Below are 14,662 nucleotides of genomic sequence, written 5' to 3'. Positions count from 1 at the left end.
TGGCATATTTTCGGTATAAAAAGTCGTCATTTGAAACTGAAAATAGGTGCAGAGAGTCAGAATTCGGCTCAAAAATCACGCTCAGGAGTCGAATTTCCGACATTTAAGACATTTTGAAAACTGCAGGGAGGTTTGGGCAAAATATGACCCATCGCAGTTTTCAGTAATTGGCATATTTTAGGTATAAAAAGTCGTAATTTGAAACTGAAAATAGGTGCAGAGAGTCAGGATTCGGATAAAAAAATCACGCTCAGGAGTCAAATTTCCGACATTAAAGACATTTTGAAAACTGCAGGGGGGTTTGGGCAAAATATGACCCATCGCCGTTTACAGTAATTGGCATATTTTCGGTATGAAACGTCGTAATTTGAAACTGAAAATAGGTGCAGAGAGTCAGCATTCGGCTCAAAAATAACGCTCAGGAGTCAAATTTCCGACATTTCAGACATTTGGAAACTGCAGGGGGGTTTACCCAAAAATGACCCATCGCCGTTTTCAGTAATTGGCATATTTTCGGTATAAAAAGTCGTAATTTGAAACTGAAAATAGGTGCAGAGAGTCAGAATTCGGCTCAAATATCACGCTCAGGAGTCAAATTTCCGACATTTCAGACCTTTTGAAAACTGCAGGGGGGTTTGGCCAAAATATGACCCATCGCCGTTTTCAGTAATTGGCATATTTTCGGTATGAAACGTCGTAATTTGAAAATGAAAATAGGTGCAGAGAATCAGAATTCGGCTCAAACATCACGCTCAAGTGTCAAATTTCCGACATTTCAGACATTTTGAAAACTGCAGGGGGGTTTGGTCAAAATATGACCCATCGCCGTTTTCAGTAATTGGCATATTTTCGGTATGAAACGTCGTAATTTGAAAATGAAAATAGGTGCAGAGAGTCAGAATTCGGCTCAAAAATCACGCTCAGGAGTCAAATTTCCAACATTTTGAAAACTGCAGGGGGGTTTGGGCAAAATATGACCCATCGCCGTTTTCAGTAATTGGCATATTTTCGGTATAAAAAGTCGTAATTTGAAACTGAAAATAGGTGCAGAGAGTCAGAATTCGGATAAAAAATCACGCTCAGGAGTAAAATTTCCGACATTTCAGACATTTTGAAAACTGCAGGTGGGTTTTGCCAAATGTGACCCATCGCCTTATACAGTATTTGGCATATTTTCGGTATAAAAAGTCGTCATTTGAAACTGAAAATAGGTGCAGAGAGTCAGAATTCGGATAAAAAATCACGCTCAGGAGTCAATTTTCCGACATTTCAGACATTTTGAAAACTGCAGGGGGGTTTGGGCAAAATATGACCCATCGCCGTTTACAGTAATTGGCATATTTTTGGTATGAAACGTCGTAATTTGAAACTGAAAATAGGTGCAGAGAGTCAGAATTCGGCTCAAAAATAACGCTCAGGAGTCAAATTTCCGACATTTCAGACATTTTGAAAACTGCAGGGGGGTTTGGGCAAAATATGACCCATCGCCGTTAACAGTAACTGGCATATTTTCGGTATGAAACGTCGTAATTTGAAACTGAAAATAGGTGCAGAGAGTCAGAATTCGGCTCAAACATCACGCTCAAGTGTCAAATTTCCGACATTTCAGACATTTTGAAAACTGCAGGGGGGTTTGGTCAAAATATGACCCATCGCCGTTTTCAGTAATTGGCATATTTTCGGTATGAAACGTCGTAATTTGAAAATGAAAATAGGTGCAGAGAGTCAGAATTCGGCTCAAAAATCACGCTCAGGAGTCAAATTTCCGACATTTTGAAAACTGCAGGGGGGGTTTGGGCAAAATATGACCCATCGCCGTTTTCAGTAATTGGCATATTTTCGGTATAAAAATTCGTAATTTGAAACTGAAAATAGGTGCAGAGAGTCAGAATTCGGCTCAAAAATCACGCTCAGGAGTCAAATTTCCGACATTTCAGACATTTTGAAAACTGCAGGGGGGTTTGGGCAAAATATGACCCATCGCCGTTAACAGTAACTGGCATATTTTCGGTATGAAACGTCGTAATTTGAAACTGAAAATAGGTGCAGAGAGTCAGAATTCGGCTCAAACATCATGCTCAAGTGTCAAATTTCCGACATTTCAGACATTTTGAAAACTGCTGGGGGGTTTGGTCAAAATATGACCCATCGCCGTTTTCAGTAATTGGCATATTTTCGGTATGAAACGTCGTAATTTGAAAATGAAAATAGGTGCAGAGAGTCAGAATTCGGCTCAAAAATCACGCTCAGGAGTCAAATTTCCGACATTTTGAAAACTGCAGGGGGGTTTGGGCAAAATATGACCCATCGCCGTTTTCAGTAATTGGCATATTTTCGGTATAAAAAGTCGTAATTTGAAACTGAAAATAGGTGCAGAGAGTCAGAATTCGGATAAAAAATCACGCTCAGGAGTAAAATTTCCGACATTTCAGACATTTTGAAAACTGCAGGTGGGTTTTGCCAAATGTGACCCATCGCCGTATACAGTATTTGGCATATTTTCGGTATAAAAAGTCGTCATTTGAAACTGAAAATAGGTGCAGAGAGTCAGAATTCGGCTCAAAAATCACGCTCATGAGTCAAATTTCCGACATTTCAGACATTTTGAAAACTGCAGGAGGGTTTGGGCAAAATATGACCCATCGCAGTTTTCAGTAATTGGCATATTTTAGGTATAAAAATTCGTAATTTGAAACTGAAAATAGGTGCAGAGAGTCAGAATTCGGATAAAAAATCACGCTCAGGAGTCAAATTTCCGACATTTCAGACATTTTGAAAACTGCAGGGGGGTTTGGGCAAAATTTGACCCATCGCCGTTTACAGTAATTTTCATATTTTTGGTATGAAACGTCGTAATTTGAAACTGAAAATAGGTGCAGAGAGTCAGATTTCGGCTCATAAATAACGCTAAGGAGTCAAATTTCCGACATTTCAGACATTTTGAAAACTGCAGGGGGGTTTGGCCAAATATGACCCATCGCCGTTTACAGTATTTGGCGTATTTTCGGTATAAAAAGTCGTAAATTGAAACTGAAAATAGGTGCAGAGAGTCAGAGATCGGCTCAAAAATCACGTTCAGGAGTCAAATTTCCGACATTTCAGACATTTTGAAAACTGCACGAGGGGTTTGGGCAAAATATGACCCATCGCCTTTTACAGTAATTGGCATATTTTCGGTATGAAACGTCGTAATTTGAAACTGAAAATAGGTGCAGAGAGTCAAAATTCGGCTCAAAAATCACGCTCAGGAGTCAAATTTCCGACATTTCAGACATTTTGAAAACTGCAGCGGGGTTTGGGCAAAATATGACCCATCGCCGTTTACAGTATTAGGCGTATTTTCGGAATAAAAAGTCGTAATTTGAAACTGAAAATAGGTGCAGAGAGTCAGAATTCGGCTCCAAAATCACGCTCAGGAGTCAAATTTCCGACATTTCAGGCGTTTTGAAAACTGCAGGGGGTTTTGGGCAAAATATGACCCATCGCCGTTTACAGTAATTGGCATATTTTCGGTATGAAACGTCGTAATTTGAAACTGAAAATAGGAGCAGAGAGTCAGAATTCGGCTCAAAAATCACGCTCAGGAGTAAAATTTCCGACATTTCAGACCTTTTGAAAACTGCAGGGGGATTGGCCAAAATATGACCCATCGCCGTTTTCAGCAATTGGCATATTTTCGGTGTAAAAAGTCATAATTTGAAACTGAAAATAGGTGCAGAGAGTCAGAATTCGGCTCAAAAATCACGCTCAGGAGTCGAATTTCCGACATTTAAGACATTTTGAAAACTGCAGGGAGGTTTGGGCAAAATATGACCCATCGCAGTTTTCAGTAATTGGCATATTTTAGGTATAAAAAGTCGTAATTTGAAACTGAAAATAGGTGCAGAGAGTCAGGATTCGGATAAAAAATCACGCTCAGGAGTCAAATTTCCGACATTTCAGACATTTTGAAAACTGCAGGGGGGTTTGGGCAAAATATGACCCATCGCCGTTTACAGTAATTGGCATATTTTCGGTATGAAACGTCGTAATTTGAAACTGAAAATAGGTGCAGAGAGTCAGCATTCGGCTCAAAAATAACGCTCAGGAGTCAAATTTCCGACATTTCAGACATTTGGAAACTGCAGGGGGGTTTACCCAAATATGAGCCATCGCCGTTTTCAGTAATTGGCATATTTTCGGTATAAAAAGTCGTAATTTGAAACTGAAAATAGGTGCAGAGAGTCAGAATTCGGCTCAAAAATCACGCTCAGGAGTCAAATTTCCGACATTTCAGACCTTTTGAAAACTGCAGGGGGGTTTGACCAAAATATGACCCATCGCCGTTTTCAGTAATTGGCATATTTTCGGTGTAAAAAGTCATAATTTGAAACTGAAAATAGGTGCAGAGAGTCAGAATTCGGATAAAAAATCACGCTCAGGAGTCAATTTTCCGACATTTCAGACATTTTGAAAACTGCAGGGGGGTTTGGGCAAAATATGACCCATCGCCGTTAACAGTAACTGGCATATTTTCGGTATGAAACGTCGTAATTTGAAACTGAAAATAGGTGCAGAGAGTCAGAATTCGGCTCAAACATCACGCTCAAGTGTCAAATTTCCGACATTTCAGATATTTTGAAAACTGCAGGGGGGTTTGGTCAAAATATGACCCATCGCCGTTTTCAGTAATTGGCATATTTTCGGTATGAAACGTCGTAATTTGAAAAATGAAAATAGATGCAGAGAGTCAGAATTCGGCTCAAAAATCACGCTCAGGAGTCAAATTTACGACATTTTGAAAACTGCAGGGGGGTTTGGGCAAAATATGACCCATCGCCGTTTTCAGTAATTGGCATATTTTCGGTATAAAAAGTCGTAATTTGAAACTGAAAATAGGTGCAGAGAGTCAGAATTCGGATAAAAAATCACGCTCAGGAGTAAAATTTCCGACATTTCAGACATTTTGAAAACTGCAGGGGGGTTTGGGCAAAATATGACCCATCGCCGTTAACAGTAACTGGCATATTTTCGGTATGAAACGTCGTAATTTGAAACTGAAAATAGGTGCAGAGAGTCAGAATTCGGCTCAAACATCACGCTCAAGTGTCAAATTTCCGACATTTCAGACCTTTTGAAAACTGCAGGGGGTTTGGCCAAAATATGACCCATCGCCGTTTTCAGCAATTGGCATATTTTCGGTGTAAAAAGTCATAATTTGAAACTGAAAATAGGTGCAGAGAGTCAGAATTCGGATAAAAAATCACGCTCAGGAGTCAATTTTCCGACATTTCAGACATTTTGAAAACTGCAGGGGGGTTTGGGCAAAATATGACCCATCGCCGTTAACAGTAACTGGCATATTTTCGGTATGAAACGTCGTAATTTGAAACTGAAAATAGGTGCAGAGAGTCAGAATTCGGCTCAAACATCACGCTCAAGTGTCAAATTTCCGACATTTCAGATATTTTGAAAACTGCAGGGGGGTTTGGTCAAAATATGACCCATCGCCGTTTTCAGTAATTGGCATATTTTCGGTATGAAACGTCGTAATTTGAAAAATGAAAATAGATGCAGAGAGTCAGAATTCGGCTCAAAAATCACGCTCAGGAGTCAAATTTACGACATTTTGAAAACTGCAGGGGGGTTTGGGCAAAATATGACCCATCGCCGTTTTCAGTAATTGGCATATTTTCGGTATAAAAAGTCGTAATTTGAAACTGAAAATAGGTGCAGAGAGTCAGAATTCGGATAAAAAATCACGCTCAGGAGTAAAATTTCCGACATTTCAGATATTTTGAAAACTGCAGGGGACTTTGGGCAAAATATGACCCATCGCCGTTTACAGTAATTGGCATATTTTTGGTATGAAACGTCGTAATTTGAAACTGAAAATAGGTGCAGAGAGTCAGAATTCGGCTCAAAAATCACGTTCAAGAATCAAATTTCAGACATTTTAAAAACTGCAGGGGGGTTTGGGCAAAATATGACCCATCGCCGTTTTCAGTAATTGGCATATTTTCGGTATGAAACGTCGTAATTTGAAAATGAAAATAGGTGCAGAGAGTCAGAATTCGGCTCAAAAATCACGCTCAGGAGTCAAATTTCCGACATTTCAGACATTTTGAAAACTGCAGGGGGGTTTGGGCAAAATATGACCCATCGCCGTTTTCAGTAATTGGCATATTTTCGGTATAAAAAGTCGTAATTTGAAACTGAAAATAGGTGCAGAGAGTCAGAATTCGGATAAAAAATCACGCTCAGGAGTAAAATTTCTGACATTTCAGACATTTTAAAAACTGCAGGTGGGTTTTGCCAAATGTGACCCATCGCCGTATACCGTATTTGGCATATTTTCGGTATAAAAAGTCGTCATTTGAAACTGAAAATAGGTGCAGAGAGTCAGAATTCGGCTCAAAAATCACGCTCATGAGTCAAATTTCCGACATTTCAGACATTTTGAAAACTGCAGGGGGGTTTGGGCAAAATATGACCCATCGCCGTTTTCAGTAATTGGCATATTTTAGGTATAAAAATTCGTAATTTAAAACTGAAAATAGGTGCAGAGAGTCAGAATTCGGATAAAAAATCACGCTCAGGAGTCAAATTTCCGACATTTCAGACATTTTGAAAACTGCAGGGGGGTTTGGGCAAAATATGACCCATCGCCGTTTACAGTAATTGGCATATTTTCGGTATGAAACGTCGTAATTTGAAACTGAAAATAGGTGCAGAGAGTCAGCATTCGGCTCAAAAATAACGCTCAGGAGTCAAATTTCCGACATTTCAGACATTTGGAAACTGCAGGGGGGTTTACCCAAATATGACCCATCGCCGTTTTCAGTAATTGGCATATTTTCGGTATAAAAAGTCGTAATTTGAAACTGAAAATAGGTGCAGAGAGTCAGAATTCGGATAAAAAATCACGCTCAGGAGTAAAATTTCTGACATTTCAGACATTTTGAAAACTGCAGGTGGGTTTTGCCAAATGTGACCCATCGCCGTATACAGTATTTGGCATATTTTCGGTATAAAAAGTCGTCATTTGAAACTGAAAATAGGTGCAGAGAGTCAGAATTCGGATAAAAAATCACGCTCAGGAGTCAATTTTCCGACATTTCAGACATTTTGAAAACTGCAGGGGGGTTTGGGCAAAATATGACCCATCGCCGTTTACAGTAATTGGCATATTTTTGGTAGGAAACGTCGTAATTTGAAACTGAAAATAGGTGCAGAGAGTCAGAATTCGGCTCAAAAATAACGCTCAGGAGTCAAATTTCCGACATTTCAGACATTTTGAAAACTGCAGGGGGGTTTGGGCAAAATATGACCCATCGCCGTTAACAGTAATTGGCATATTTTCGGTATGAAACGTCGTAATTTGAAACTGAAAATAGGTGCAGAGAGTCAGAATTCGGCTCAAACATCACGCTCAAGTGTCAAATTTCCGACATTTCAGACATTTTGAAAACTGCAGGGGGGTTTGGTCAAAATATGACCCATCGCCGTTTTCAGTAATTGGCATATTTTCGGTATGAAACGTCGTAATTTGAAAATGAAAATAGGTGCAGAGAGTCAGAATTCGGCTCAAAAATCACGCTCAGGAGTCAAATTTCCGACATTTTGAAAACTGCAGGGGGGTTTGGGCAAAATATGACCCATCGCCGTTTTCAGTAATTGGCATATTTTCGGTATAAAAAGTCGTAATTTGAAACTGAAAATAGGTGCAGAGAGTCAGAATTCGGATAAAAAATCACGCTCAGGAGTCAAATTTCCGACATTTCAGACATTTTGAAAACTGCAGGGGGGTTTGGGCAAAATATGACCCATCGCCGTTTTCAGTAATTGGCATATTTTCGGTATAAAAAGTCGTAATTTGAAACTGAAAATAGGTGCAGAGAGTCAGAATTCGGATAAAAAATCACGCTCAGGAGTAAAATTTCTGACATTTCAGACATTTTAAAAACTGCAGGTGGGTTTTGCCAAATGTGACCCATCGCCGTATACCGTATTTGGCATATTTTCGGTATAAAAAGTCGTCATTTGAAACTGAAAATAGGTGCAGAGAGTCAGAATTCGGCTCAAAAATCACGCTCATGAGTCAAATTTCCGACATTTCAGACATTTTGAAAACTGCAGGGGGGTTTGGGCAAAATATGACCCATCGCCGTTTTCAGTAATTGGCATATTTTAGGTATAAAAATTCGTAATTTAAAACTGAAAATAGGTGCAGAGAGTCAGAATTCGGATAAAAAATCACGCTCAGGAGTCAAATTTCCGACATTTCAGACATTTTGAAAACTGCAGGGGGGTTTGGGCAAAATATGACCCATCGCCGTTTACAGTAATTGGCATATTTTCGGTATGAAACGTCGTAATTTGAAACTGAAAATAGGTGCAGAGAGTCAGCATTCGGCTCAAAAATAACGCTCAGCAGTCAAATTTCCGACATTTCAGACATTTGGAAACTGCAGGGGGGTTTACCCAAATATGACCCATCGCCGTTTTCAGTAATTGGCATATTATCGGTATAAAAAGTCGTAATTTGAAACTGAAAATAGGTGCAGAGAGTCAGAATTCGGATAAAAAATCACGCTCAGGAGTCAAATTTCTGACATTTCAGACATTTTGAAAACTGCAGGTGGGTTTTGCCAAATGTGACCCATCGCCGTATACAGTATTTGGCATATTTTCGGTATAAAAAGTCGTCATTTGAAACTGAAAATAGGTGCAGAGAGTCAGAATTCGGATAAAAAATCACGCTCAGGAGTCAATTTTCCGACATTTCAGACATTTTGAAAACTGCAGGGGGGTTTGGGCAAAATATGACCCATCGCCGTTTACAGTAATTGGCATATTTTTGGTATGAAACGTCGTAATTTGAAACTGAAAATAGGTGCAGAGAGTCAGAATTCGGCTCAAAAATAACGCTCAGGAGTCAAATTTCCGACATTTCAGACATTTTGAAAACTGCAGGGGGGTTTGGGCAAAATATGACCCATCGCCGTTAACAGTAATTGGCATATTTTCGGTATGAAACGTCGTAATTTGAAACTGAAAATAGGTGCAGAGAGTCAGAATTCGGCTCAAACATCACGCTCAAGTGTCAAATTTCCGACATTTCAGACATTTTGAAAACTGCAGGGGGGTTTGGGCAAAATATGACCCATCGCCGTTTTCAGTAATTGGCATATTTTCGGTATAAAAATTCGTAATTTGAAACTGAAAATAGGTGCAGAGAGTCAGAATTCGGCTCAAAAATCACGCTCAGGAGTCAAATTTCCGACATTTCAGACATTTTGAAAACTGCAGGGGGGTTTGGGCAAAATATGACCCATCGCCGTTAACAGTAACTGGCATATTTTCGGTATGAAACGTCGTAATTTGAAACTGAAAATAGGTGCAGAGAGTCAGAATTCGGCTCAAACATCACGCTCAAGTGTCAAATTTCCGACATTTCAGACATTTTGAAAACTGCAGGGGGGGTTTGGTCAAAATATGACCCATCGCCGTTTTCAGTAATTGGCATATTTTCGGTATGAAACGTCGTAATTTGAAAATGAAAATAGGTGCAGAGAGTCAGAATTCGGCTCAAAAATCACGCTCAGGAGTCAAATTTCCGACATTTTGAAAATATATCGATCTGTGTGAAATAGTTTAAATCCATTTATTTGATATTCAGCTAATAGTTCTCTATTTTCTACATTCATCCACGTTTCGGTAAGTGCAATAATATCTATTTTTTCTGTGCAGACAAGAGCATTTAATTCGTTAATTTTATTTCTTAGACTTCTACTGTTAGTGTAATATACCCTAAGTGAATTGTTATTTTGAGGCCCTTCTCTTTCCCTGATCATTTTGCCAATTCCTTTCTCCCACGAACCCATACTTTTATTACCTTCTTCCTCCAAAGAAGGTAATAAAGTTCCCATATCACTATCTACTAACAGTTTAAACCCAAATACCTCTAACCACTGGTTCCAACGAGTTCGCAACAGCAACAACCCCAGCCCTCGATAGATGCACCCCATCACGAGCATACATTTCATTTCTTCCATAGAAGTGTTCCCAGTTGTCTATGAAAGATATTGCATTTGATTTGCAATATCTTTCCAGCCGGCAATTGACACCAAGTGCCCTCGACATCCATTCATTACCCACTCCCTTTCTTGGAAGAATGCCACATATGATCGGGATTCCTCCCTTGCTCCTAATTCAATGGCTGTCCTGAACCTCTGTATTAGTTCCTCACTCCTAACTCGTCCAACATCATTACCCCCTGCACTAATACAAATAATGGGTTTGTTCCCATTTCCCATCATAATATCTTTCATGTTTCCAACAATATCACCAATTCCAGCTCCCGGATAGCAAACCCTTAATCTGTTCCCCCTATCTCTGGCACAAAACGTTCTGTCTAAATACCTCACCTGGGAATCTCCCACAACCAAAATTCGCTTCGGTACCTCCTTAACTTTCTGAGCAGCCTGAGGGGCCTGCGCTCCGCCGCTCCTCGCTGATGTTCGTTCCGAGTGAACTGCAGGCTCACCACAGCACTCGTCCTCCAACACAGCAAATGAATTTGCTGTCCTTAAGGCGTCTGTAGGCGGCCTTGTCAAGGTCTTCTTAAGACCCCTGTCCTTAACGACCTTCCACGACGAGGTCTTGTTATTATTGGTCTCCTCCTTCGTTTCTTCCCGAAGATTCAGCTGTCGTACCTCCTCACGTAGGGAATCCATCTCTGCTCTCAGAGTTCCAACTAGATTTATCAATTCCTTCACTAATCCTTCCATTATTGTAATAATAATGTTACTGCAATCGGAGCTCCAGCTAACACAACCTCTCACTGTGACTGCACCTGACTGACTGATGACTGATGAATTAAATTGGATGTTTTTTTATTTGAAATAAGAAGACACTTGGACCGTTGGTATAATCAACCTAGAACAGAAACCACAATACCCCCAATAAAATTATATTACAAATCAACCATGCACAGTGAACATATAAAAGAGGAAAGAATAATGAAAGAAATAATCTGTAAAGGAGTAAAAAGCATTACTCCTAACCAAAACATTAACCTGATAATATTCTACAAAACCAAGAAGACTTCCGAACTCCTTATCAAAAACAGCCCGAAGCCGACGGAGAACCCTCTACAGCAGTCAAGCGTCGTATACATGTACACTTGCTTCCACGAAGGATGTAACCTTCAATCTTAGTACATAGGTATGACGTCGACCAAGCTGACGAGGCATTTGACATGCCATCTTCAATCCGGTGCCCCCAGGAATCACATTAGACAAGCCCATGACATCACCCTAACAAGAGAAAATACCTGTATAATAGACAAAACCCAAGATGCAAGAAGATTACAAATTCTTGAAGCAATTCACATAAGAATAGAACAACCTACCATGAACACCCAAGTCACGGAACTATTTACTCTACCCACCATGAGAATAAGGACAAGACCAGAACATGACGATGCCAACACAGAAGACACCGTTCAACATAACAGGCCAATTACACTTGATTAATCTTTGTATGTAGATAGAAGCTGCCTCGTATGGGCCAATAGGCCTTCCGCAGTTACCTCTATTCTTATGTTCTAATGTATCCCCCCATGTTTTCACCTTTATTGTCTTATCACCTGACCCAGTGCGGGTATAAAATCAAACCTGAAAAATCTTTTCACTTGAGAATGAACCATGGAGGTTCGAAACGTTGTGCAAATTGTATAAATAAGTGTAATATATTCTATAGTAATTCACTTCTTTTCTTCACCTTAAAATTACGAAAATGAGTTTTGGAGAACTCCTATTTCAGCTAAGCCCTGATGCTAAGAAAATAGAGGGATAGAAGCCCTAAACCAGAATATAGTAAATACAGAATATGCGGTCATATTCAATGAGACATGTTTGAAAGAAAACCTGCTCCCAGTATACACCAATATTATATATTATATATATATATATATATATATATATATATATATAATTATATCAATATTACATTTGGGTTCTGCATAAATGATCAGAGATACACACTGAGAAGTGCCTGAAACAATTAATTAAAAGGCTAAATGGAGTGCGTGAACCTATTGGAAAGGCTACATCTAGTGCCTGAAACTATTAAAAGGCCACATAGAGGAGGGAGAGAGGGAATTATCAAGGGAAAGCGCCAAGCCATTACGACTATATAGCACTTAGAAGGGGTCAGGATAAGGATTTGGGATGGGACGGGGGAAAGGCATGGTGCCCAACCACTTGGACGGTCGGGAATTGAACGCCGACTTGTATGACGCGAGACCGTCGCTCTCGAGTCCAGCCCAAGTGGTTGGGAAAGCCACATGCAGTGTCTGAAACTACTAAAAGGCAACATAGAATGACTTGTGGCCTTTTAATAATGAACCTATTCAGTATTTGACAAATTATTAAAAGGCTTCATGGAGCGCCTGAAACTATTAAAAAGGCTTCATGCAGTGCTTAAAACTATTAAAAGGCTTCATGGAGCGCCTGAAACTATTGAAAAGGCTTCATGCAGTGCCTGAAGCTATTAAAAGGCTACATGCAGTGCCTGAAGCCATTAAAAGGCTACATGCAGGGCCTGAAGCCATTAAAAGGCTACAAGCAGTGTCTGAAGCTATTAAATGGCCACACGATACGCTATTTGTTATCGTGTGTGAAGGAGGCGCGGGAGAATACTGACCCTGGGTTGTCAACAACTGTAAACTCCATATATCCACAGATATACGGTGCAGTTGTCCTAGCCTGTGTTGATGGTAATCTTAGACGGGGAGCCTGTCAATGGTTCTTATCCTGTCGCAGGTGTAGCAGCTGTGGAAGACACCTGCTAGACCGTAGTTAAGCTCATGTGGGTATTGCTGAGTTTTGGCTTTCGTATGATGCAGGTGTATTGGTGGGATATCTCTCGTATGAGGCAGGTGTATTGGTGGGATATCTCTCGTATGAGGCAGGTGTATTGGTGGGATATCTCTCGTATGAGGCAGGTGTACTGGTGGGATATCTCTCGTATGAGGCAGGTGTACTGGTGGGATATCTCTCGTATGAGGCAGGTGTACTGGTGGGATATCTCTCGTATGAGGCAGGTGTACTGGTGGGATATCTCTCGTATGAGGCAGGTGTACTGGTGGGATATCTCTCGTATGAGGCAGGTGTACTGGTGGGATATCTCTCGTATGAGGCAGGTGTATTGGTGGGATATCTCTCGTATGAGGCAGGTGTATTGGTGGGATATCTCTCGTATGAGGCAGGTGTGTTGGTGGGATATCTCTCGTATGAGGCAGGTGTACTGGTGGGATATCTCTCGTATGAGGCAGGTGTACTGGTGGGATATCTCTCGTATGAGGCAGGTGTACTGGTGGGATATCTCTCGTATGAGGCAGGTGTACTGGTGGGATATCTCTCGTATGAGGCAGGTGTACTGGTGGGATATCTCTCGTATGAGGCAGGTGTATTGGTGGGATATCTCTCGTATGAGGCAGGTGTATTGGTGGGATATCTCTCGTATGAGGCAGGTGTACTGGTGGGATATCTCTCGTATGAGGCAGGTGTACTGGTGGGATATCTCTCGTATGAGGCAGGTGTACTGGTGGGATATCTCTCGTATGAGGCAGGTGTACTGGTGGGATATCTCTCGTATGAGGCAGGTGTATTGGTGGGATATCTCTCGTATGAGGCAGGTGTGTTGGTGGGATATCTCTCGTATGAGGCAGGTGTACTGGTGGGATATCTCTCGTATGAGGCAGGTGTACTGGTGGGATATCTCTCGTATGAGGCAGGTGTATTGGTGGGATATCTCTCGTATGAGGCAGGTGTATTGGTGGGATATCTCTCGTATGAGGCAGGTGTACTGGTGGGATATCTCTCGTATGAGGCAGGTGTACTGGTGGGATATCTCTCGTATGAGGCAGGTGTACTGGTGGGATATCTCTCGTATGAGGCAGGTGTATTGGTGGGATATCTCTCGTATGAGGCAGGTGTACTGGTGGGATATCTCTCGTATGAGGCAGGTGTACTGGTGGGATATCTCTCGTATGAGGCAGGTGTACTGGTGGGATATCTCTTGTATGAGGCAGGTGTATTGGTGGGATATCTCTCGTATGAGGCAGGTGTACTGGTGGGATATCTCTCGTATGAGGCAGGTGTATTGGTGGGATATCTCTCGTATGAGGCAGGTGTGTTGGTGGGATATCTCTCGTATGAGGCAGGTGTACTGGTGGGATATCTCTCGTATGAGGCAGGTGTACTGGTGGGATATCTCTCGTATGAGGCAGGTGTACTGGTGGGATATCTCTCGTATGAGGCAGGTGTAATAGTAATTTCTCTCTCCTCCCTACAGGTTGAAGTTGACATTTGCCTGCATGATGGAGCTGTCTCGCTTTCCTCTCGACGTTCAGGTGTGCACTATGGAGATCGGCTCTTGTGAGTACTGTCATGTTCTGCCTCTTGTGAGTACTGTCATGTTCTGCCTCTTGTGAGTACTGTCATGTTCTGCCTCTTGTGAGTACTGTCATGTTCTGCCTCTTGTGAGTACTGCCTGTTCTGCCTCTTGTGAGTACTGTCATGTTCTGCCTCTTGTGAGTACTGTCATGTTCTGCCTCTTGTGAGTACTGCCTGTTCTGCCTCTTGTGAGTATACTGTCATGTTCTGCCTCTTGT

The 14,662-nt window shown here is 41.1% G+C and overlaps 1 protein-coding gene across 2 annotated transcripts in view; it reads left to right on the top strand.

Annotated features, from left to right (window-relative positions):
• The window catches only part of LOC123769141 (glycine receptor subunit alpha-2), a 656,479-nt gene that overhangs the window by 570,055 nt on the left and 71,762 nt on the right, over nt 1–14,662 (top strand). For both annotated transcript variants that reach the window (XM_045760093.2, XM_069309837.1), the window contains exon 5: nt 14,344–14,426. In XM_045760093.2, the coding sequence (XP_045616049.1) occupies nt 14,344–14,426 (83 nt within the window). The remainder of the gene's footprint in view (nt 1–14,343; nt 14,427–14,662) is intronic.

The sequence above is a fragment of the Procambarus clarkii genome, chromosome 66, assembly GCF_040958095.1.
Source record: "Procambarus clarkii isolate CNS0578487 chromosome 66, FALCON_Pclarkii_2.0, whole genome shotgun sequence".
Classification (NCBI taxonomy): domain Eukaryota; kingdom Metazoa; phylum Arthropoda; class Malacostraca; order Decapoda; family Cambaridae; genus Procambarus; species Procambarus clarkii.
This window is presented reverse-complemented; position numbering and strand designations above follow the sequence as displayed.